The following is a 26,794-nucleotide window of genomic DNA, read 5'->3' on the forward strand; positions in this document are numbered from 1 at the left end:
ACTGAGCAAATTTCAGTGTTTTTGATTTGATTACATTATTGAATCATTTTTATTATTATATTAATCATTTTTATAATTATTTATAGTTATTTTATTATAATTTATGATTTTGTTTTTCATACCCGGGATGTCTACTAGACTCTTGTTTGGACAGATTTAATTCCTAAGAATTACAGCCCTACAATATAAAACGCCAAATTTCCATGCAAAATAATTGTACCGCTTTCAGCATCAAAAATCTGAAATAATCATACCGCCAGGGAGGTTAATGCAAGGAATGCATTAAGGTAAAAATTTTGAACCACTTTAACCTCCCTGGCGGTATTCCCGAGTCTGGCTCGGGGTAGAATTTCAGTACCACTAGCGGTAACCCCGAGCCAGACTCGGGATCACATTGCAGGATACAGGCAGAGTTACTTACCTTGTCCCCTGGATCCTGCGATGTCCTCCCCACTATGTGTACGAGCCATCCTCCGCTCAATTCACACAGTGCCCGAGTGCTGCTGAGCTCCGTTCCCTGCGACGTTACAACGCACGGGAGCAGAGATTGGCGCCAAATTCAAAAAAGTAAAAACACATACAGTATACTGTAATCTTACACATTACAGTACTGTATATAAAAAATACACATCCTCTTTGTCCCTAGTGGTCTGTCCAGTGCCCCGCATGCACTTTTATATTATAAATACTGTTTTTTCTGCCTGGAATTTGGAGATTGTCCATAGCAACCAAAAAGTGTCCCTTTATGTCAAAAGTGATTTTAGACCAGCTAGAAAATTAGAATCACTTGTAGAATTGAGCGATAGGGATTTCTGGGAAAATTCGTCATCAAACACTAAATCTAATGACAGCGACAATTCTGCAAATTAGCAAATTTCAGTGTTTTGGGATTTAATTACATTATTGAATCATTTTTATTATTATTTGTTATAATTATTTATAGTTATTTATTATAGTATAAACTTTATCATACCCGGGATGTCTACTAGACTCTGGTTTGAACAGATTTAAGAGAGTTATTCCTAAGAATTGCAGGCCTACAATATAAAACGCCAAATTTCCATGCAAAATAATTGTACCACTTTCAGCACCTAAAATCAGAAATAATCATACCGCCAGGGAGGTTAAGGACTGTAATTATGTGCATGTACATGGGTTTATTAAAAAGGGCTGTCAATGGAGTACAAAATGCTGAACCAATCAGATTTCAGCTCAATGTGTTCTAATTACAAAGAAATTATTTTTGATAGTTTGATGTGGGTGACTGTTACCATGTCATGTTACTATGGAGATTTGTGTGGTTGAATAATAAAGGATCAAGTCAGGGATAACTGTCAGGAAAGACTGTACACACTCAACATTTGTGTTTACCATCATGTATTTATTACCTGTACATTGTTTAAAAACTTCATGGTACATACTTCTAATATCTTACATTCAGTTTTCTTTAACATCCATGAGCCCTATATCATGCTTTGCTTTAGAACATATTTGGCATACTATTACAGAAAAGTTTAAGGCAACTGTAGTCCACAGCTAGGCCTTAAAGCTGAAGTAGGCTCTATGGGTGAACCTAAGACCATGAATTGAACCTATGTATAATTTAGCTCAAGCAGTAAAGCTAAAACACAGTACTGTGCCTTCAAATCATTTCTTATAAACACCTTTTCTTTGAAGTAAGGATTAAAGTTGAACTACAGGCAGATATAAATGACTCGCATTACTTTGGCTCTTTATGCTATTTACGTTGTAAATGTCATTAATAAATAAATGTATTTTATTAATACAAGTACCTGAATTTGATTTGGTATCCACCTTTTGTAATACCATGTACAGCACTAAACAGACTGTTAGCAGGAGAGGCACTACTGGGAACCAATCAGGTATGCTCCATGAAAGTATTGTAATAAGTAACACACTGATAGGAGGAGAGTGCTGAGTAAGACGAGTTGAATTTGTTACTATACTGCTAAACCTTTACGATCCAATAAGCAGGATTAAGCAGGGAGATGGCAACATTGTGGGGTTGATTTACTAAAGGCAATCAGACTGTGCACTTTGTAAATTGCAGCTGCACTCTGCAGGTGCAATTGCACCAGAGTAAAAGAGGTAAATCTTCACTTCAAAGAATACCCAATCACATGCAAGGGGGAAAAAAAACAGCATTTTTGCTTGCACATGATTGGATGATGGAAGTCAGCAGAACTCCTAATCATTTACTAAGCTCTGGAGCAACTGTTCTTGCAGAGTGCAACTACACTTTGCAAAGTGCACAGTCTATTTGCCTTTAGTAAATTAACCCCTGTGCTCCTTTGTTGTAACATAAATAGTGATGCCATCCACCTGCTTGTGCTGGGTGGCAGAGCTATGTAATCTGAGGACTAAAAACATACAATTGCAAATCCTTTAGCAGATAAAACAGTTCCCATAAACAGTATGTATTTCATGAGGATCATATCACATTTTATGTCATATTACTGCATAAAAATCAGTTAATTTCAAGGGGTCCACATACTTTTGCTTGTTACTGTATGAATTTCATGTGATTCATATCTGCTTGGAGATCCGCTTTAAAGAGTGGTAAAAGAACAATTGAGTTCCTGCTGTCACTGCTGATCTACTATATTTAACCTACCAGCATAAACTATACATAAACTAAAAAACTATATATGAAGGATCCATAATGCAATCATTATTGGACCCTCTGCCTATCCAACATCCATCAGTCCACCCAAAATATTGTAAATGGAAGACAAGAGGCTAAGTCTGGGATACTCAAACAGCAATTTTTCCCTCTAATAATTCTCAATTTTCATGGTTCACACCCATCCTTGCATAGAAAATAAAAGCAAGCGAGAGAATGGGGCCCTTTTATAATGGCTACGGAAGGTGTGCCGATCAAGGAACTCAAGCACAGTTATCTCACTTATGTTCAAAAAATATGACATTTTCAGGTGGTATAACTCATCAGCATCTACCAAAAACATAAATAGCAGTTTTGCTTTGTGGAATCCTTTTAAAGCCAGTTCCACTGCTGAGACTGGTATGATTCTAAAACAGTCAATGACAACATTGTAAATACTGAGTAAATTGCCTTAATAGTAGTGGTGTCTGAATGTTTGTTGACTTAATTATATACAAAATCTTTTACTGGGCATCAAGAGTACCATTGTTACCATATGGTTTGCAATGTGAGTCATTCCAGCCTCCCAAGAGAATACTGTGTCTGATACAGATCACTATCTATCAGTGTACCCTCTAGTTCCCTGCTCAGAAAATTTGGGTAAATAAAATTAAGTTAATTTTGTAAGAATGGCACACCATACTACCCGCATCAGTTGAATTGCATAGGCCTATGGAAGAAATCTTTAAAAAAGCAGAGACTGGTAAGTCAAAATTATTTCATTAGCCAAGTGACCAGCAACAGTGTAACTTATTTTCAATCTATATTAACATAAATGTATTTAAAGTGGAGTTCCAAAAAAAATTACATTTATGTGCATAAAAAAAAAAACATTTGGAGAAAAAATGTTTTTACTCACTTCTAAATGCCTGTTGCTAGGGGGTCCCTCGTAGTCTGCCTCCTTCAGCGCCTGGGCTCCTGACGTCACTTCCCTCAGTGCAGGAAGGGAGATCAGCTCTGCCCCCTCCCTTTTGTCAATCATCTGGGACACGTCTCAGATCCCAGGTGATTGCATGGCCAATCACGGCACGTGGTGCCGCTCACGCATGCACAGTGGGTGCCCAGATGTGAAGCCACAGCCAGGTGCCCACAGTTACAATGCCGACACTGCCGAGCAGAGGGGGAGACGAGCGGGGCTTCTATCCCTCGCATCGCTGGACCCTGGGACAGGTAAGTGTCTGATTATTAAAAGTCAGCAGCTACAGTATTTTTTTTTTTTAAGCGGAACACCACTTTAATAAGTCATTAACTCAGTGAAAGTGAGCTTTTGTCTTGCAGAGGAACAGCAACAGATGTCAGATTTTGAACACTCTGGGGCTGATTTACTAAAACTGGAGCGTGCAAAATCTGATGCAGCTGTGCAGAATAGCCAACCAGCTTCTTCTTCAGCTTGTTCACTTAAGCTTTGACAAAAAAAATCCTGGAAGATGACTGGTTTCTATGCACAGCTGCACCAAATTTAGCATTCTCCAGTTTTAGTAAATCAACCCCTCTCATGTTCTAACACCAAGCATAGGACAGCAGGCAAAGTGGAATGTGATATAGAAAATGGAACAGGCCAGGTAATGGTTGCTACTTGATGGGAGCAGATTATCTACCAGCAACCTGCCCAGTTATGTCCTACAGATCCACTACTGGGAACTCTGAGATAAGTATAATATTTGGGTGCATTGTACAGTGTGCTGAATGTACTGGGGCGTATGCTGTTGACTGAAGTTGGGTCCATTGTGCATCGTGTCAATCATATTGGGAGCATGCTGCAGAGTACTGAATGTATCAATGTGCGGTGTGCAGAGTGTAACAAAAAGAATGGTGCAGTGTGCAAAGTATGTCATGGTGGGGATGTCACAAGTGTACTGGGGTAGATGATGTGATGTGCTATGCATATTTGTCATGTATGCTGGCTTGCTGACTGCATTTGGGTGCATGTTGCAGTATGCTGTGTGTGACTGTATTTTGGGTGTATAGTGCAGTGTAATCGGTGTAAGGTTGGGTAATACTTAAAATCACATCCACGTTTTGCCCAAAACTGCCTGTGCATGATTTTGACCTCGCTTTTTACATTGGCTTTAGGCTCCTCGTTCTGTAGAGACACACCTTCCACCTCGTTTAGCGATTTTAGTGATTTTAGCTCAGGAACCCCCTTTTGTTGAAACCCATAAAAGCAACACTGTTTTATATCCTACATGTTTACTTTATATAGTGATTGACCTCATTTAAAGTCCCGCTGACCACTTTCCTTTCCTTTTGTTGAAACCAGGACCTAACAAAGTTCATACTTGCTGTGATAGCTCACATTTGTATTGCTTTCAGTAAGTTCTAATTTAGTGAAATTATATTTACTTAAGATTTGATAGTAGACTCTCCTCCTTTGCAGAAATAAATATAAGGTAATGCCAAAACACCAATAATCTGAAAGCTATGGATGAAAACAGAAAGGCTAATATATCTGACCACACATGGCGGGCTTACGCAAGTTCCTCTGAGATGCTCCCCCTCAGTTGCTTAATTTTTTTTAATAAAATTTTAAACATCACTGCAGCCACTACAGAGTTTGTAGTTTGCTCTCTGAGGACCCAGTTTAAACACCATTGGTAAATAAAAGTCAGGAAAGTTTAGTTTTGTGAACACATGCAGAATTGTGTTGTTAAAGGCATTGTCCCCTTTTCACTGCAAGTCCAGCACTTTGGATGTTATTTACCCTATGGGCAAACTAGGTAAGTGCAAGGGCAGCACTGTGCTAAGGTGCAAAAAAAAGTTTTTCAGTCTTTTACAAAATATATTTTTGTACTAAAAATAAAAAGGGCATTTGAGGCAGTAGATAAGCTGGATGTGTGCAATGTCACTGTGCTTAGAAGTACAGCAGCGCTTGGCAGTCATCCTGCTGTGTTTATCCACAATTCTCCACCATACTCTGCTTCTTAGTCACAGTCCCTTACAGGGTACAGATTGCTCTATCATCTTTTCTCTCATAGTAACTATGTATCGATTATGGCTTGTTTCCAGCTTGGCTCATTGCCCTCACAAAGCCTTGGATCTCCTGTTCCAAATGTTTGTTTCTCTTCTCTGCGTCATCTCGTGATCGCTCCATGTTTTGCAAGGTAATTTCTAGAGCCTTCCGTTGATTTCGTTCTTTTTCTAGATCTTCATTCAATTTCACTACTTTTTTCCAGACTTCAAAGTTTTCTTTCTCTATGCTACAAAGAGATATATATGAAAACAAAAGAAAATGATTATTTTTTTTTTATACATGCCTGTTTACCCAAGACCTTTTTTATATTTTCTAGGTTTCACTAAGAAATTCACTTGGCAACATTTGTGCTAGATATAAAGCACAATTGCTGTTTGTTCACAACAAATTGCTAAAGGGAGAAGTGCAGAAAGGAGATAATGAGTGATTTGGGTTAAATAAGTCTTAATAAATAGGTAAAAATTGCATTTAAAAACATATTTTACTTGTGAGGAAGCTGGACATTATGTTCATATCAATGGCCACTCCTAAAGAACTAGTTTAAATGCATTGTATCAAAAATATTATATCAAAATCTGCCATCACAATTTCAAACTAACAGCTGGTCTTAGCGATTTTGACAAGTATAACTGCCACGGTGCAGGTTTACAAAGTACACACAAGGTATTCAGATTAGGTATTTTTAGGCGTATTTTCTGCAACCAAGGTTGGCATCTGGTTATCTATACCTTTTTCAAGTCAAACGTTCACTGTGATGAAGCCCCTATTTGGTGAAACATTAGAGAGGTGCCAGTCCAGAGCTAAGGGGATAGATGAGGAAGGAGTGACCACAGTATCCACTGCTTATGCTAGAGCAGGGGTCTCAAACTGGCAGCCCTCCAGCTGTTGCAAAACTACAAGTTCCATGAGGCATTGCAAGGCAGACAGTTACAAGCATGACTCTCACAGGCAGAGGCATGGTGGGACCACTGTGCTAGAGAACCTCTGTACCCTGTAACAAACCTGTCCAGCTTATTGTTGAATCTGAAGGCCAGAAGGTGCTGTAGGGGCCTGGAGTGGAACAGGGCGCCCTGAGGCACTCATACTGAAGCAAAGAGCTGGGCAACTCATGGACTGAAGAGTACAAGTCTGTCTGGGGAATGTGAAGTTTGTCCTCGGGAAGAAAAACTCTGACTTGAGCTATGTCTGAGACTAACCATAAAAAATAAATAAATAAATAAATAATATCAAACAGACCCATATACCCAATCCTATACCCACAGTTGATCCAAAGGAAGGCAAAAAAAAAAAAAACAGCAAAGAATGATCCAATTTGCTACAGCAGGGGATAAAATTCCTTCCTGACCCCCAAGCGGTAATATGATTTTCCCTGGATCAACTTTACCTATAAATGTTAGTACCCAGTTATATTGTGTGCATTTAGGAAAGAATCCAAGCCTTTCTTAGAGCAATCTACTGAGTTAGCCAGAATCACCTCTGGAGGGAGTCTATTTCATATTTTCACAGCTCTTACTGTGAAGAAACCTTTCCATATTTGGAGATTAAATCTCTTTTCCTCTAGGCGTAAAGAGTGCCCCCTTGTCCTCAGTGTTGACCGTAAAATGCATAATTCAACACCAAGTTCACTATATGGACCCCTTATATATTTGTACATGGTAATCATACCCCCCCCCCCTTAATCTCCTCTCCTCAAGAGAAAATCAATTCAGTTCCTCTAATCTTTCCTTTTAAGTGAGCTCCTCCATGCCTCTTATCAATTTGGTTGCCCTTCTCTGCGCTTTCTCCAGTTCCCCGGTATCCTTTTTGAGAACTGGTGCCCAAAACTGAACTGCATATTCCAGAAGAGGTCTTACTAATGATTTGTACAGGGGCAAAATTATATCTCTTTCTCTGGAGTCCATACCTCTCTTAATACAAGAAAGGAATTTGCTCGCTTTGGAAACCACAGCTTGGCATTGCATGTTATTATTGAGTTTATGATCTACCAAAACCCCCAGATCCTTCTCCGCTACAGATTCCCCCAGTTGTACTCCCCTAGTTTGTATTATGCATGCGTATTCGTAGCCCCCAAGTGCATAACTTTTCATTTATCAACATTAAACCTCATCTGCTACATAGTCGTCCAATTAGAAGGTTATTCCACTGCATAGTTTGGTATCATCTGCCAAGACTAAAATGGTATTTTTAATCTCAGACCCTATATCATTTATAAAGATATTAAAAAGTAAGGGCCCCAACACTGAACCTTGGGGTACACCACTGAACCTTAGACCATTCAGAGTAAGAATCATTATCCCCTACACTCTGAATTCTGTCTTTTAGCCAGTTTTCTATCCATTTACAAACTGATATTTCCAAGCTTGAAGACTTTACCTTACACATTAGCCATGTGTGGGGAACTGTGTCAAACGCTTTTGTAAAATCCAAGTATACCATGTCCACAGCCACCCCACTGTCCAAGGTTTTACTTACCTCTTCATAAAAAGAAATCAGATTTGTTCTTCAGAACCTATGCTAACTATTTCCTCATTAGGTGACCATCCATATGTCCCACAATTGAATTACTCTGAGAGCACAAAAAGGCTAGTACTGGTGTCAGCACTTTGGTGAACACCCGAAGTGCAGAAGATAGGCAGCATAGAAGGTCAATAAACCAAAAGTGCAGAGGACCCACAGTAAAGAGGGTGCGCTTTAAAAATGTGGACATGCAGGTAAGAGTCCTTGATTTCCAGAAAGGCCAGAAACTATCTGATGGAGAAAGGCTGTAACATACCTGGTGGATTCCATGCAGAATTTTCAGGCCTTAATATTTAGGGCCTTGAGATCCAAGATGGAGTGAATTCCCACTTTTGGATTAGAAACTTTCAAACAGGTTGGCATAGAACTCCTGCATCCATTCTGCCACAGGGACAGTGGGAATGATACCCTATTCCTGAAAACCTACTAGGAATGTATGCAAATCTGCTAATCTGCGCAGTGACACAGACAGGTTGAAAATGATAAACTGGGGAGGGAGCTAGTATAGCCCTTGAACACCTCCCACACCCAAGCATCTGAGATGCAAGCTTTCCAAGTGTCCACAAAGTCTGAGAGACATCTTTTCACTTTTAAAAATGGGGGCGCACCCCTGGGCTTCTCTGAGGGTGGGGAAGACTTGGTATTTTGAAGCTTGCAGTTAAACCGGGGAGCCAGACTTGGCTCATAAATACAATCATATTTCAATCGATCAGAATATGAGATTATATGTGGAAACAGAGAAGCAATTGATAATTTACAATTGTAAGTTATGGTCATATATTAACTGTCAACTAAATGCACTTCTGTGTGTGGCATATTGTTCATATGGGTTGTTAACTATAGATTGACTCTTCAGAAGATATTGGTCAGAAAATAAATTAATCAAAGAATTTATGGTTTATGGCCACCATTGGTGTCAGATGCAATTGTTTTTGCACATAGAAAGTTTCCAGCATGCCCCCAAACCCTCTATTGGATTTGCACTGTTATCCTTTCTATGAAGTAAATAAAATGAACTTGTCAATGTGTACATAGCTAAGTTAGAAGAATATGACAGCTAGTGCTGATAGTCTCAGTAAAACATCACCCAGTCTATGGTCACCCTAATTTGCTGAGATTCAAGGCCAAGAAGTTGACCAAGATAGAGTACACTTCACTGATCAGCACTACCATCTTCCCCTGGACAGGACTAACTTGTAAACTATGAAAAGGGCAGTAAACTGTTAAAAAATGTACTGTTTTCAGAGTGCTGGTTAAATTAAACAGTTTCTACAGGATCTAAACAAGGCATAAACAGTGTTTTTTGCTTCTAGCACAATAGATCGGTACCTGACAAAAGAAAGAGGAATATTTTCCAGAATACACTATAAGATCTTCAATTAAGCTCAAAGCCTTATTCATCAACTCGCTGCACTGCAGGGTTCTCATAAAGAAGCAGAGAAATACACAAACTGCTACTTACAATCATATGAGTACTCAGGGATTTTTTTCTCTCAGAATATAGGTGCAGTTTTCCACTTACAAGTCATCCCTTGTCTCCGGCCCCTACCCACCTCTGAGCACCAACTCTTAGTTCCACCCCTACTCATCTTCCAGTACCACCCCTTTTAGAGAATACAGAACCAAATATTTTTTTTGTGTAATTTGTATGGAATTTGTTAATGATAACAAGAAAAGCAGAAAAACAAATCTCCTGCAGCCAGTAACAATAGATCCCTCCCAGCAACAACTGACCCCCCAGCGACATACATAAGACCCCCTCAGCAACAATAGACCTCCTCAGCAAAAATAGAGCCCCCCCACAGCAATAGACGATCCTGTACACCCCACCCCACCTTGCCATTGCATACATTCAGTGCTGGAGGTGCCAGAATGGCATTCCCCCACATTCTGGCTGAAAATAAAGCCCTGTGACTACTTAAGGCTAAGTTCACACTGGCATTAAAAGCAGGCATTTGAGGGACGTTAAAAATTGCAACTGATATAATGAACAGCACACAATACTGTTCACATTATCAAAACATGATGTGTTAGTGTCGCTTCGAAATGTCGAAAAGGAGGCATTTGAAGCCTTTCAAGGCCTCCCATTCAAGTCTATGGTAACACTATGCAAATGCTCTGGCAGGCATTTGTGGCGCAGTTGCGGTGTGGTTTGTTTATTTCCTGCAATGTCACTTCCCATTTATAAATAGGCGCTTGTGGAGAGGTGCAGTGATATCCATGCTTTGGGCACAAAATAATTGAGTCACACATAACTTCAGATAATAGATTCTAATTGCTATTGTTAAAATGTAAACTGCAATTTATATTCACAAAGAGAAGCTTATTTACTTATTTACTTGACTAATAAATGAAAACCACCATAATTACCTTTTCACCCTTTCCTCAAGTTGTTTGTTGTGAATTTTCATTTCTTCTAGTTCACTAGCCAACAAGCCACAAGTGTTGCCTTCTGTTTTCTCCGTAACAAGACAATCTACACCATTTCTAAGGAGGCCAGGACCAAGTTTATTACTTTCTTTACTTCCCTTGCTTACAGGACATTCAGTAGCAGGACAATATGGTTTGCTGCTTCCAATGCCACTTTGAGGTATAGGGACATTATCATAGGTTGATGTACGTTGCTGGGAGATTTCCTCTGAAAGGGTCCTCTTGTGGTGAGGATATGACATTAAAGATGACTTTCCATTTGGAGATGACCAAAAATCACTGCCGAATATGTCTGTTTTGTTAAAAGTGCTGGTACTGCTGTCATCTTGTTGTTTGGGCATGTTAAAGTTTGTAATAGGCAGAGTTTGGGTTCGTTTTCTAGGAGCTGTAATCCATGATTCTGAGTTGTCTGTATGTAAGGAGTAATAGTCTTCATTAAGTGACATACTATCTTCAGAAGTAGAGGAGCCACGGGAATCACTTGGGTATTTCTACAAAAAAACAAATAGTGTAAGCATTAAAAATGTAGTCTTAATTTAAAAATAATCTTGCAAAAATGAAAGGATGACTCCATTGAGACCAAATATTCATGGTTGGGTTGAAGGTCAAGTGTTCATGAATAGTGTCTTCTGGCTGTAAAGATTTTTGCTGTTCTCCTAACCATTACCATTTCTAATAGTTTCTAATTCAGAGTACAGTTTGTAAAGTGCAGTTCTCTATTTACAGTATTGGTTTGCATATTAACTACAGTTTAAATGATAAGTTCACCATTTGCAGTCCGTTCGCTCTCGCAGCTCAGCATTCTGCGAGAGTGATTTGGAGAAGACTATGCTTGTGCAGCGGTATGAAATGATGCCAAAAGTGCTTATTCTGGAGTTTCCAGCCATGCAAATCCAAAGCTGGGTACATCCTGTCATCTGCAGGAGGGATAGGTGAGAACAATAATACGAGCATCCGAAAAAGTTTGCAAAATGAAACACAGCATTTTCACATATAAAGGACACTATAAGGCATAGGGACATTTTTGGGAAAAGTAAGTAAAGGTAATTTAACCCTTAGACTTTATCTTCTAATTTTCTAATAATAATTTAATATGATCCATATTTAGCAGCCAGGTTGGTAAAATATTAGTCAAGTGGCAACCTTGGCAGTAACCAATAGCACCTAAAAACTTCCTCTTTCACCGATCTGACTTTAGTAATGCTTTGCAAAATAAATATAATAATTGGGACATATTTCTCAAAATGCTCCCCCCCCCCCCGTCTTTTTTATTATAAATAAAAACATTTAAAATATACAACTTGTCTCATCCAATATTGGATTGGATTGGATCAAACATGTTGTTTATACCTTTTATTTATTGTTTATAATAAAAATGACAACTCTTAAAGAGGAACTTAGAAATTTGTAATAATGGCAATCTACAAAGATCTAATTATAGATAATTGAAAACTTTTTAATCTTTGTATATCTTATTTTTGTTTAACTCCCTATTTCAAGTGCCTTTATGTCCTGTAAATCTGAGTTCTGTCTCCTGGAACATGTAAAGGTGCACATCACTGGTGATGCAGCTTTCCCATGTTGCATCTGTAGGGTCCTGGTTACATCACCAGTGCCTCACTCAACTAGGAAGTGGAAACAGTAGTTGTAATTAAAAGAAAAACATTTTGGTTGACTAATTAATGTAAGATGATTTCACATCAGTATTTTAGAGTTACAGGCTGAGGTAGTTTTTAAAGAGGGTAATAGGCCGCTTTAATACCTTAGTACCCTGAATGTCCCATCTACTATATCTATTATGTTTTTTTGGGATGAAGTTACCTATATATTAATACTAATAGAGGTAATATACTAATATAGGTTATCCCATATACTGTATGTCATTTACATGTCAGTAATGGTTTCGGTTACTGCACTTTGCAAATTGCAAATGAACTTTGCACTGCCTTACATAAAATGTACTTGTACTCACATGGCATTAAGTAAATTGCAAGCAGGAAATGAAGGCACCTTTAAGTGTCTGCATACCTTTTGTTGTTTTCCCAAGTACCCCATTGTCCTAAATCGGCATGCAAATACTTCTGTGAGTACTGACTTTGGAAACCTATGTGGCCCTCCCTCTTGACTTTTGAAACTAACTAATAGACAGTGGGGCAGATCTACTAAAACTGGAGCACTCAGAAATGGGTGCAGCTGTGCATGGTAGCCAATCAGCTTCCAACTTCAGCTTGCTCAATTAAGCTTTGAAAATAAAACTTGGAAGCTTATTGGAGCATGCAAAATCTGCTGCATCTCTGAATATAAACCGGTTTTAGTAAATCACCCCCAATGTATTCACCCATTACAAAGATAGGCTACCTATTATGTCCAGAAGGCAAGAAGGGGGGTGGTGTCTGGATTTGAATTTAGTTTATGACTTTCATATTTGAGTGCACCGAGTTTCAAGGTTCATGAGGCACTCGTAAAGTTATTAAAAGCTTTGCACAGTCACCTCTATTTCTTTGAGTGAATAAAGAATTATTTAAAAAAACAGACTTTACTGCACCAAACACTTTTACCCCATGAGATTTAGGCGGATCTCCTGAAGGTGAAAAACTTTCTTCTGCTGCATCCCAGCCTACTGAACTGCGTGGCAGCTGTCCCATTTTAAAATCTTTACTTTGTGATGCAGGTTCTGGAGTCTGATCATTGGTTTTAGGAAAAAACTTTTCATGTTGGCTGATCATGACTGTCATCAGCTTCTGGATCTGAGGAGCTCCTGCAAGGAGGAATAACACATCACCAGGAAACTTACTGGGAATCATGAAGAGAAAAGTTTAAATATGAAGCACAGTGCATTGCTTGACTGTCACTAGGTGGAGGCCATCCAAGTATGTACTACACAACACAAAAGAGACCTATTGATAGAAAACACATCTGGTGTATTGGACAAAAACTAGATGGAGTCCTATATATAAAGGGGAAAAAATATTTACAGTGCTAAAAATGTTACAATATTTACAGTATATACTATATGTATTCTGGAAAATATACTGTATTTAAAGAAGTTACTTTCTTAAAAATCAAGTGCTAATGGACTATTTACACCAATGTGCTTTGCCTGGAGTTCAGTTTGCAGACTCAATGATGTTGTTGATAGCAGTAGGTCTCATTTATTGATGTACTTTTGCTGCTCATAGTAGCCAAATGCAATCAATGTCCTGTGTGTAGGTGCCATAATGCACTAAACTAATACACAAGGGTCTATTCTGCAGTATAGTGTTTGGAATAAACGACTTCAGAAAACAATATAGAAAAATTAGTGAAGGTTACCTCTCATTAGGGCCACTGGCTCCTCTGTCTTTGGTTTCAGAAGGTTGACACCAATCACCATAGCTAAATTCTCTACACTCATTTTGTTTACACTGGAATTTTTTTGTACTTCGTAAAGAAATCTGCAATAGTAAAATGAATAAATGCAGAAACATAAATGCAAACACATCACAACATTTGGAACTGTATAAAAAGTAGAAATGTTTTTAGGGAATGAAAGAGCATAATATTGTATACGGTGTAAAAGAACAGAGAAGAAAGTACAGATTATCATCTCATAAACCTTTGTACCTATTACTTTTTTTTATTTAAGGTAGTAACAAGGACAAACTGAAGATAAATGAAAACAATTGTACCCTCACTGCTATAAGATATCATGTTTTAAAGAGAATTTAAATCTTTTTTTTAATAATAAATATGCTATACTTTTCTTATCTTTGCACAGAGCAGCCCCGATCATCCTCTTTTGGGGCCCGCTATCGGCAACCCTGGGATTAAGCCCAGGTATATCTTTTCCCCCCATCAGCAATCCTGTCTCTTCAGCAAGGACCCCAATGAGAAGCCACTTCCTCATGCAGGCTCAATCCCAAGCCATGCTGCCTTTGTCTTTAGACACAGACAGTGTGGGTTGTCCCCCTGCTCTCTCGTCACAGGATTTGATTGACAGCATGGCTTCCACTGCTATAAATCTTCACTGTGAAGAGGGAGAGAGAGCAGAGAACCCTGCTCTCAGGCAAAGAGCTGGATTCAGATTCGGCTCAGGTAAGTATAAGAGGGGGCAGGGGGGATCCTGTGGCACAGAAGGTTTTTACCTTAATGCAGAGAATGCATCGAGGTAAAAAAACGTAAGCCTTTAGAACAACTTTACATGAAAAACAGCATCAATTAACCTAGAGCCATCCCCAGTCCTTAAAGTATATGTAAACCCTAAGGAAGAATTTCTTTTTTCTAGTCCCCTTTGGTCTGGTCCCCATTAAAAATGTTTTGGGCTGATAAGTGAAAAATAAATATCTGTTAGTTTTGCCATAACTCTTGTGAGTTGATAACTTCCCATGCTGTCTGTGTGTGTACAATGAGGAGTTATGGAAATGAGGAGAACAGAGGAAATAAAGAGAGGTCTGTGTTCTCTGTATGCATCAAAAATGAAGTGAGCAGGGCTGACAATATGTGCCTAGAAATTCAGAGATATGTTGTCATGTCAAAGAGAAAGGTAGGTAGGAGGGACAGGGGAATTAAATAAATCATTACAACCCTACAATACGATAGTGGTATGCCCCCTATAAAATTGTGCTGCACCGATTTCATGATAACAATATGACAGTTTTATTAACAGTCCCCACACATGACCGATTCATGTAGTTCCAATTTGTGTTACCCTCTCAGTGTTGTCATTATGGCTGTGACAAATTCAGCAAGAATTGCTTCCAGCTTGTGGATGATGAAACTGGAGGTATTTAACACTAGTTCAAAATTCGGCCCAAAACTGTCCTTGTAGCTAAGCCAGATATAGATGCTGAGAAACGAATTCCCCATCAGGTTCGCCTTCCTAGTGATTGACAGTGGAAGGCAGTGGGTGGATTCTTTAGCCACTATTAGGCTGCCCACTCAACAATTCAACTCCACAGTCATTGCACCTATTGGATAGGCAAAACCTGATTAGGACTCTAATAGAGAGCTATTCTGTCAATCCAGTCTGCCTTGGTGGTGATTGATAGAGGACACCATTATGCAGATTTCATAGCCACTATTGGTCAAAATGGCGGCTTTGGAATTTACCCATTGCTGTTTGCTGTCAAGGACAAGCAAAAAAGGGCCTGATACTTGTGGTGGTATTAGTCTCTCAAAGTTACCCATGAGGCTCCACTCACCCCACAACAAAACCCCTCTGCCATGCACCTGTCTGTATGACAGGCGCAGTAGCTGGGCAGGGAACTCAGCATTACTGAGCTGAACCAAGCAAAGAAGTGTCCATTACGAACACTCCAAACCCAGCCTCCATGAGACAGATTCATAAACCTGTTTCTGAAAGGAACCTAAATCTCTCACAAGCACCAATAGTTGTGGTGAGGAGACCCAACAGTATTATAAAAAGTGTCATTGACAATCTACAGTTATTTTTCTGTGCTTGCTGTGTGTTTAAAAGGATAGAACATGGAAAAATGTGCATGTATCACATTGCTGTACTCTGTCAATCCCTATTAATGAGGTGACTAATTTTAGTTACAAAATAATGATATGAAGTGTTGTTAAGACATTACCTGCAAATAAAGCAAAGAAGGTTGTAATTATCTCTAGGAAGAAGCATTATTTGTTTTCTAAGTTCTTCATGACCCTGTAAGCGGTAAATTTAAAAACAATATAAAATTACTGAATAAAACTTTTTTTATTAGGTTGTAAGCAAATGCTTAACAAAGCAATAAATTCAGCAGTGAAGAAATAATTATTAGAAAAAGACAAGCAATATAATAATATATTCAAATTTCATATGAAAGTATGCAAGTGAAACCATATCTTTTTTTTTTTTAAAGAAGGATTCATGAAAACATTTAAATGTTTGTAAATGTACATTAAAATGTAAAAATTTTAATGTACTGTATTAATACAGTAAGATCGTATATATAGTGTGAGTATTGTAACAAATTAAAATATTATGTTTAGGGAGAAATATAGTGAGAATAGCGACAATTCAACTTATTTTTAAGTATATATAATATAAAAAAAAATAAGAACAAAGGTAAAATAGAAAGAGAAAAAAAAAGGCAATGAAAAAGACAGATTAGAAAAGTATAGGATCAGAAGAAAGAAAGGGAAAAAAACTATATGCATATCAGCGTTTTCCCAGCCAAAATGAAAGCATGAAACAGATTATTTAACATTTTTCTCAAAGAATCAGGAATCATGGAAAGGAGAGCTATTTCAGGTTGTTCAGGCCATTGTTTATTAGTAAAAGGATATAGAATTATTAGAAATAGTGAATAGTCCATCATATTTAATCTATTTGAAAACTGTGGCAGAACTCTACAGACTTTTTTCTAGTTCAGCTTTACAGCTTCTTGTGTCTCCTTCCTGATCATTGGACATTGAGATCACTGCGTTTTTTTTTTTTATTACAATTTATTACCCAATTTGCACATTGAAAGTGGAGAGGTGACACAAGAAGCTTTACAACTGAACTAGGAAATCTTTGGGAATGTAGTATGTGGATCATAAATCATTTAGCAGCAAAAGGCTTGTATACACAGATGTTTGCATCAGAACTTCTTTCATATCCAGTTAAATGTGTATGTAAACCCTAATAATGACCTTCTCCTATTTGCTGATCTTCGGTCTGTTACATACCTTTGTAAGCATTTAGCTATATTTGTTTAACCTCCCTGGCGGTACGATTATTTCGGATTTTAGGTGCTAAAAGCGGTACCATTATTTTGCATGAAAATTTGGCGTTTTATATTGTAGTCCTGTAATTCTTAGGAATAACTCTCTTAAATCTGTCCAAACCAGAGTCTAGCAGACATCCCGGGTATGATAAAGTTTGAAAAATGAAATCATAAATTATAATATAATAAATAACTATAAATAATTGTACCAAATAATAATATAACAATAATAAAAATTATTCAAAAATGTAATCAAATCAAAAACACTGAAATTTGCTCAGTTGCAGAATTGTCACTGTCATTACTTTTCAGTATTTGATGACGGATCTCCCCACAAATCGCTATCGCTCAATTCTGCAAGTGATTACAATTTATTATCGCTGTTTTCTAGCTGGTCTAAAACCATTTTTGATGTAAAATGACAATTTGGTTGCTATGGACAATCTCCAGTTAAAAGAACAATTTTTATTATATAAAACTGCATGCAGGGCACTGGACAGACCACTAGGGACAAAGGGGATGTGAAATATTTACATACGGCAATGTAATCTGTAAGATTACATTATACTGTATGTATACTGTCTGTTTCACTTTTTGAATTTGGCGCCGATCTCCATCCCCGTGCATCGCAACACTCGCAGGGCACGGAGATCGGCTCCGTGATAGATCGAGCGAGGCACGGCTCGCTCGTACAGCGGGGAGACAACGCTGGATCCGAGGGAGAAGGTAAGTAAACCTCCTCCTGGATCCAGCGATGCAGTCCCGAGTCTGGCTTGGGGTTGCCGCTAATAGTACAAAAATTCCACCCCTAGCCAGACTCGGGAAGACCGTCAGGGGGGTTAATAAATGCAACAAAAATTTTAAATACATGTTGATTATTTAAATAACTTAGAACTGCCTATATATCTCAAGGGGTCTATTTAGCCCTCCTAGTCTTGAACTACAAATTGATTTGTGTCTATGTTATAGAGATCCAAGAGAAGGAGGGTTTGAGTACTTAAAGCAGAGTTCCAGTCACTTCTGGAAAAAAAAGTCAGCAGCTCCAAAAACTATAGCTGCTGACTTTAAAAAAACAGCCCCTTACCTGGTCCACGATCCAGGGGTGTGCTCACCCCAGTCGGTCACCCCCACTGTCTTTGGTCCTTAGCGCCGGCATTTTCACTATGGGCTGTGACAGCTTGTGGCTGCGCATCGGGAATGGTGGATGCGGTCTTCTGGGACCTGTCAGTGTCCCAGAAGACTGAAGGGGGAGGGAGGAGAACTTCCGTTTCCAAAAGGAACAGAACAGAAGTGGGAAGCGAGTACCTGTCATAATCGGGTACCTGCTCCCCCTCCCCCCGCCTCCTCAAAAGTGGCAATTGGACAATTGTTCAAGAGGAACGGGGAATGAGTCAAAAGATAGCTAAAGAAAACTGAGCAGGGTTGACACCGTTCCGTCCACAACAATGTTGCGTTTTGTCAGCCTACTCCAGGATTTAGGTGCTGAGTAAATTTCTGGCAAATCAACAGGTATTTTTTCTGTACATGCAAGGTCTTTAACCCCTTCCTGTCATGTGTACACATATATGCGATCTCACAGAAGTGGGTCTTTTTCTGTGGGGCTGCATAAATGTGCTGTGTTTGTGCTGGGAGTATGAAATAAACGAAATTATGAAAGCAACTAATATTAATGGTGTTAAAGGAAACCTATGGTGACAGATACACTTTCATTTTAGAACATTAGCATTGTAAATACCAGTGCAAACAATAGTTATTTTTGACAATCCAATATGTTTACTTAAAAAATCTCCTTTCACGACATTGTTCTGCCTGTCGACTGCTCATCTCTTCCAACAATTTCCTGGATACCCTGCATGCTTTGCAGCTTCTCCTCTGCTGTTTAGTTTTAATTTCTAAGGACTATATATCCCATGCTTCACGGTGCTGCCTGCAAGCAGTGATTCCTGTACTGACTCTGCTTCCTGAAACTCCTCCTTTCACCTCTGTAGTTCAGAAGGCAGGCTCTGTGAATCCTGTGATACAGCAGTGACTAATCACAAGGCTTAGTTAATATGTCCATCATCTTATCAGGATTCATCACTGTTTTATCAACTCTCATCATTTGAGATTTAGGAATAGCATGTTTCAATGACTTTGGAGGGTAACTTTGATACCTTTTTAATGAGTTCCTGACAGTTGATTTAAAAATAAGATCACTCTTCAAAGTATCACCAACACTATATAATAGTTTGTCAAGGAAGCAGCCTCATTTTCACTTCAATGCTCAGAGAGTTTGATAACTGGATATTTTTCATGCAATAATTTTTTAAAGGAAAATAGGGTTGAATTTCGCCTTACCTACAGCAAAAAATATCATCAATGTATCTTAATCCAAAAATTGAGCAAGTTTAGGAAGCATTTATATATTTCCATAAATACATTTGCATAGGAGGGAGATATCAATATTATGATTTCTATCATTAATATTGTTAAATTTAGTTTAATAATATATATTTTTCTTCTTTTTTTTATGTATTTTTGAGAAATAACGGGTTTCATGTTGTGTGTGTATACATTAAATTGATGTTATTCATGTGAACAAAATCCAATTGTGATGAGCTACATGGATACATAGATACAATATTGCGACGTTTCAGAATAATTCTTTTTTTGATGGGTGGAATGATCCACTGTTTCCTATCGAGTCCAGCACCTCTACGGGTGTTAGCTCCTCCCATGGTATGCTTCACAATTGGATGCTGCATTATACTTTATGCACAGTCTTGTTATTTACTGATTTCTGGGCTTATTAAAGATTGTTTGGAAGTTGTGATGCTTATATGTCATGCTTTGAAGAAATGTACATTTTACCTTTTCAATGCCTTCTTTTCTCTCTAATAAAAAGCTAAATGGATGGTACATTGTTTATAGTAAGAAAGTCATCCGAGCCACATTTTAATTCACCTTTAATTTTATCCATCACTTTATTTGGCAAAAAATTTCCAAGTCCGATCTCCCTTACAAACCGCTTTCTTTACCCTTGAGGAAATTATATTCCTTTAGTCTAGTTGAATCTTAGCATTAAATGTGTATTTATTCCAGTCTAAATTGTGGGATATGACTATTAAGAAAGGCTGGAATTCCTTAAATAAATGTCCTTGTATAGAGGTGCAAAATTAATTAAAACATATTTTGGATGACCACAACCACAGTATTTTTGCACCAGTAAATTTGAAACATATTATAAGCTATTATTTTTTGAATCCTCAGGAAGAAAAAAAGCTTAGATGTCTGTGAGTTTCAGTTTTATGCCAGTGTTGTGTTTGTTTTATTTATTAGTAATATGAACAAATTGTAAAGATATACAGGACTTTCAATAGCACCAAAATTTAACACAAATAATCAATACGGATGCAATATTTTATTTAGGAGTCAATAAATAACATTCTTACTAAAACAATTTATGTGATGGATTGCGTGCCTGTTCATAAACCACCCAAAATCAAAGAGGCCTTGGTTTGTTGCAATCACTCTATAATATTTCTTTTGATCTTACTATGATCCTCCATCTCTTGTAGGTTCATATGTTTTTATATCCTGTGAAGGTGTTTGGGGCCATGTGTGGGCGATGTATGGATGTGTGCTTCTGTTCACATTGACAATGCTCTCTCCCCTATCTCCCGATGAAGCAGAGTTTATCTTAGAATTGCATTGACAAAAAATCTTCACCATTATGAATGGACTATACAATTTTGTAAACCCGGTAATTAAATGGATCATGCAGGTTACATGTTGGAGATATCATTCGCTCAGAAACTAGCACACAATGCATCACATTGATTTTTTTTTTTGTAGGAATTTTTTGATTGTTAAAATGTTGAACTTTTGCTGATTTTTTTATATGTGCTTTATTTGATGGCATTGAAAGTCCTGTGTATCTTTTCAATTTTTTCACATTGGCTTGCTTGGCATGATGATGCTACCCCTACTTGAATGAGTTGTGCCTGAATCTTCTGAAATGTTTTATTTATAACGCTAATGAGATTTGAGTGTTCCAGGGTCAATTATGTATAATTACCATATATGGGATTCTCAGGACTAGTCAGTTTATTGCCACAATATCTTTATCCTAAGGATCATTCCTCTTCATCAAGCAATCCCCTAGCGATGTTGTTATGCACCATACTCATGCATTAAGTTCTTCTCCTGCACAGGACCATGGAGTTTCCAGCCAGGGAAAGATGCCATTTAATAGATTCAGATCTTGCCTAATGGTTGATAAGCCCTCTCCTCCCTTCTCATCCATATGTTCAATATTATTCTAGCAGTGTAACTTACCTTTTCCTCGTCAATGGCTATAGTACTTTCACAAGCAAGACAGTCCTCATACTGTGACCAAGGGAAAACTGGCTCTGGCAATTCTCTCAGATAGAGTTTAAACAAAGACGCCACTGTGTGGACATCTGTATCACTGCAATTGGGGGATAAAAATGGATAAAAGGGTGTAAGTGGCCAACACAATATTTAAATAAGTGCTCTTCTATGGGTTTATTCAATAACATGGTGTTACAACAATTAAAACAATGGGTAATTATAAACAAAAGATACATATAAATGTCAAAAGATTTGTAATTCTATTCATCCAGTCCTCTGATTCATATAACGTTGCCACTCTGCACAGGGAGCCAGGTGACACCCATTTCCTGGTATAGTGTCTTGTGTCTCTTATTCATCTCAAGCCTACTTTGACCATTTAGCATAATTTCACTTCTAATTTATTCCCCAGTGAGCAGGAAGGTGACATATGAAGCTGTAAAAGTTAACCAGGAAATAGAAAAGTCATCTTCAATGCTAAGTGGTATAGCAAGATGTGTGAATCACAATAGTAGCCAAACAGAATTGAAAATTCTTTTACAGACAAAATTGTGCATATAGAATATGGATTTTAACAGTATATTGTGCTGTTTTTTGGAAATCTGCTTCAATAGAGAGAGCAATTATCAAAAAGTGACAGTGAAAATTAGGTGGCTTTTCAGTATATTTAATGGTAACAAACAATGTAGCGCTGTGATGTCAAAAAATACAACCAAAACCTAAATAAAAAATCACCAAATGATCTGGTAGTGAAAGATTTAAAGAGACGGCACACATATCACATGTTATGCGATCCCGTGAACAATACAAAAAAATTTGTGCTAAAATACCAGTATAAACATAGAAAAGTCCAACTATGACAGAATAATGTGAAACGTGAGTCCAGATATTCCGTTGGTATAAACTATGTATAGCCTTCCGTTCACAGCCAGAAATTATTATAGAAAACTGTGGATACCCTTACCGAAAGTGATGGACACAAACTACTGTATAGTAAATGTATCATGCAGGCTTGTGTGCGTCACGCACGATTTGCGTGCATCAGGTCATGGATCACCATCCAAGTAGTCACTGCCCACTTCAGGATCGCTACACCTCAGATCTCCAGGGGTTCTCGACTCTCTCTCGGAAGTTCCAGTAGGTTAGAAGCTCGAAGCGGGTTCACCATAAACAAAAAGTAAGGACACAATGCCTCTCATAGTGAAATTCCACCATTGAAGGTTTTATTTGAAAAAATTCCAAATGACATAAAAATTACATAAAAATATCCAAAAAAATCACGTGATCCGAATAAAAGATAAAAAAGCAATATGGGTAGCAGGAAACGCTAGCCCGAGGCGTTTCAACTAATAAGCCTTCTACTGGGGCATTACCTGTCCCCCCCATATTGCTACCATATATATAAGTCTTAACAGATTAATCAATGTCTCCCGCCTGTCAGAAAGCACCTCCTCCGACACCTCCTCCATTAACCCTTAATGTGTGTGCACACAACGCCGCACGCAATGACAAAAACCGCACCCAGCCAACTTCATCTTATCCTACAGTAAATAGAGAGAATGCGTGAACCAGAAGTAGTGTATGACTACTTCCGTTTTCATAATGAGGGTTGGAACACAAACAGAGGTTCTGTTCCTCCTGGATTGTATTGAACAAACGGGACAGTATTGTTGATATATTTAACGTTAGTTTCACTGCCCATACACATAGACGGTAGAATTTGGTTATATTTTCTAATTTTTGATAATGGATTATTCACACATTGTGGTTGATTACCATTTCCATTTTTTTGTACTAACCCTGGTGGAACGCACGCGCGGCCGCCATTTTGGATCCGATTGTTACCAGTCCCTAATTATTACTATTGATATGGAGTGTTTAACTATTTACTGTAGGATAAGATGAAGTTGGCTGGGTGCGGTTTCTGTCATTGCGTGCGGCGTTGTGTGCACACACATTAAGTGTTAATGGAGGAGGTGTCGGAGGAGGTGCTTTCTGACAGGTGGGAGACATTGATTAATCTGTTAAGACTTATATATATGGTAGCAATATGGGGGGACAGGTAATGCCCCAGTAGAAGGCTTATTAGTCGAAACGCGTCAGGATAGTGTTTCCTGCTCCCCATATTGCTTTTTTATCTTTTATTCGGATCACGTGATTTTTTGTATATGTTTATGTAATTTTTATGTCATTTGGAATTTTTTCAAATAAAACCTTCAATGGTGGAATTTCACTATGAGAGGCATTGTGTCCTTACTTTTTGTTTATGGTGAACCCGCTCCGAGCTTCTAACCTACTGGAACTTCCGAGAGAGAGTCGAGAACCCCTGGAGATCTGAGGTGTAACGATCCTGAAGTGGACAGTGACTACTTGGATGGTGATCCATGACCTGATGCACGCAAATCGTGCGTGACGCACACAAGCCTGCATGACACATTTACTATACTGTAGTTTTCGTCCATCACTTTCGGTAAGGGTATCCACAGTTTTCTATAATAATTTCTGGCTGTGAACGGAAGGCTATACATAGTTTATACCAACGGAATATCTGGACTCACGTTTCACATTATTCTGTCATAGTTGGACTTTTCTATGTTTATACTGGTATTTTAGCACAATTTTTTTTGTATTCTTCACGGGATCGCATAACATGTGATATGTGTGCCGTCTCTTTAAATCTTTCACTACCAGATCATTTGGTGATTTTTTATTTAGGTTTTGGTTGTATTTTTTGACATCACAGCGCTACATTGTTTGTTACCATTTGTTATTTTGACTTAGTTTGTTTGTATGTTAGCTGCTGTTTTGTGTTATATCACAATTTTTGTCACTCATTTAAGGAGCGCAGTGTTTCCCCCTCTTTTTGATTTTCCATATATTTACTTGTTGATTTGTAACATTTAGCATTAATTTGTAATTCCACTTTTCATCACACTTTGTGAATGCAATGAAATCAGCTTGCTGATTCAGAAAATATTGACGCTAGAGTCAGCTTTGAAACTAGCATTTTCACTGGGCTCTAGCCAGTGGCATCACTAGGGGGTGGCTATAGGGGCTATAGACCCGAATCTGGGGCCCATAGACCCAAATCTCTTGCTGCAGGGGTCCCTGCCTAACCAGGGGTCCGTTGGCTCTCTGAAGCCGGGCCAAGGGTACAGCAGGTAGGCTGCATGAGAGAGCAAGGCAGGCAGATGAGAGAAGCAGGGGGCAGACGAGCATAGATGACATCTCTCTCCACCCACCCCGCATCACCACTCTTCCTCCCTCACAGCCGTGCCTCTTCAATGTCAGAGTGAAGTGCGGCGAGGAGCAGGGAGATGAAATCATCTCTCACTGCCCGCCCCGCATCACCGGGAACTAAATGGACCAGTGCTGCTAGCCTGTCACCAATGCAGCGACAAAGCACATTTGGTGGCACTGGCTGGCATGGCAAGTGACAATCCGCAAATAGTGGCAGGCGATGTGGCAAGCGATCATCCACATCTGGTAACAGGTAACAGGTGACGTGGCAAGTGAAAATCCACATCTGGTGGCAGGTGACGTGGCAAGTGACAATTCACATCTGGTGGCAGGTGACGTGGTAAGTCACCTGCCACCGGGGGCAAGTGACACTCTGCAAATGGTGGCAGGAGACATGGCAAGTGACAATCCACATCTGGTGGCAGGTGACATGACAATCTGCAAATGGTGACAGGTAACGTGGCAATCTGCAAATGGTGGCAGGTGACATGGCAAGTGACAATCCACATCTGGTGCCAGGCGACGGTGGCAAGTAACTGCATTTGGTGACAGGCAACAGGGGCAAGGAACAAGCTGCATCTGGTGACAGGCAAGGGTGGCAAGTGATAAGCTGCATCTGGTGGCAAGAGATGTGGCAAGTGACACACCCAGGGCTCCCATTGATTCTGAATTATGGTGAGTTGGACTACGTCATTATAAATTACAATGTAACAATAGAAATAATGTGCTTCAATCACCCTGACACCATATCAGCCATGGTGCCGTGATGATTGACGTGTCAACACCAGCCATTACCTGTGAAAAATTGCTTACCACCCATGTGCCCCCCCTCCCCGGGCCTGAAAAAAGATTAGTGACTGCTGCTATGGGCTCCAGCCCCAGATCTTTTGCAGACCTAGCAATGCCTCTGGCTCTAGCAAAAGAAGCCTACATAGTTCTTTCAATACAGGTTTCTTTACAGACAGAGCACTATTTATGACATGCAAACAGGGATATAAAAAAGCCACAATCTCATGGTGAATCAGGCTGAACAAAGACAAAACACCTAATCTTTAAATAAATGAAAATTTGATAACATTTTTATTGTGCCTAGATCTACTGTGTATTCTTCATCTTATGATATAAATCCCAAAAATAAAAATATATTTTATTACAGCTTACCATTTTGTTTTCTTGGGCTTTTTTCTTTTCAATTGATGATCTGTCTAGTAAGGGCTCGTTCACACTAGCTTTGCTCTCTAAAAAGCGATCTGAATGCATTTGACAGATGATAAGGTGTTGTTGTATTGCCTTCTCCCCACCTGCTTTAACCCCATAAACCCTGCACTAGCTAACTAGTGTTATTTTTCAACTTCTGTTAACATGCAAAGCTGTTAAGCAAAACTGCTGCTGCAAGTGCCTAAAAAATTTTGGAATGGGGTTTGGCTTTAATTTGTTATTCAAGTTCGCACAAATCTGTTGTGCATCTACCCACTCCCCGAACTGACAATGCTGCTATGCAAAGGTGTCTCCATTGTGCCTCCATAGAGTGGAGACACCATAAAACAGGAAGTGTGTTACAGACTGCATCACCAATCACAGGGTGAAAGCAAAGGGAAAATAGCCTATAAAAGTAAAACTAATGAATCCAGCACATTTAAAGCTGGATGCCTGAAAACTAAGATAAGTGTTAACTGCTTGTTTGTCCCTAAGTGACTGTTAAAAGCAATTTTACTTACCTGAGGAGGATTTGTGCCGAGAGGGGGGGGTTTGGGGGATGTGGTGGGAAGTAGATTTGTATTGGGCAAAGGGATTTGGGAGGGAATAAATAGATTTGTGCTAGAAAGTGCTGCTAGACCTGTCCGCCCCCCTCCCCCCCCCCCCCCGTACTCCATGAGTCTAAGGTTCTCTGGTGTTATCAAGGCAAAGCAA

General features: G+C 38.8%; 1 protein-coding gene across 2 annotated transcripts in view; it reads right to left on the reverse strand.

The window, feature by feature from the left end:
- Positions 1–1,360: 1,360 nt before the first annotated feature.
- ARHGAP25 (Rho GTPase activating protein 25) overlaps positions 1,361–26,794 on the reverse strand; it is a 193,929-nt gene continuing 168,495 nt past the window's right edge. For both annotated transcript variants that reach the window (XM_077469475.1, XM_077469476.1), the window contains 6 exons: positions 21,608–21,740; positions 16,172–16,245; positions 13,914–14,035; positions 13,160–13,359; positions 10,542–11,092; positions 1,361–5,880 (listed from right to left, as the gene is read on the reverse strand). In XM_077469475.1, the coding sequence (XP_077325601.1) occupies positions 5,673–5,880; positions 10,542–11,092; positions 13,160–13,359; positions 13,914–14,035; positions 16,172–16,245; positions 21,608–21,740 (1,288 nt within the window). In that variant the 3' untranslated portion in view covers positions 1,361–5,672. The remainder of the gene's footprint in view (positions 5,881–10,541; positions 11,093–13,159; positions 13,360–13,913; positions 14,036–16,171; positions 16,246–21,607; positions 21,741–26,794) is intronic.

The sequence above is a fragment of the Lithobates pipiens genome, unplaced genomic scaffold (genome assembly GCF_037356315.1).
Source record: "Lithobates pipiens isolate NorthernLeopardFrog02 unplaced genomic scaffold, aLitPip1_a1.2 Scaffold_8, whole genome shotgun sequence".
Classification (NCBI taxonomy): Eukaryota; Metazoa; Chordata; class Amphibia; order Anura; family Ranidae; genus Lithobates; species Lithobates pipiens.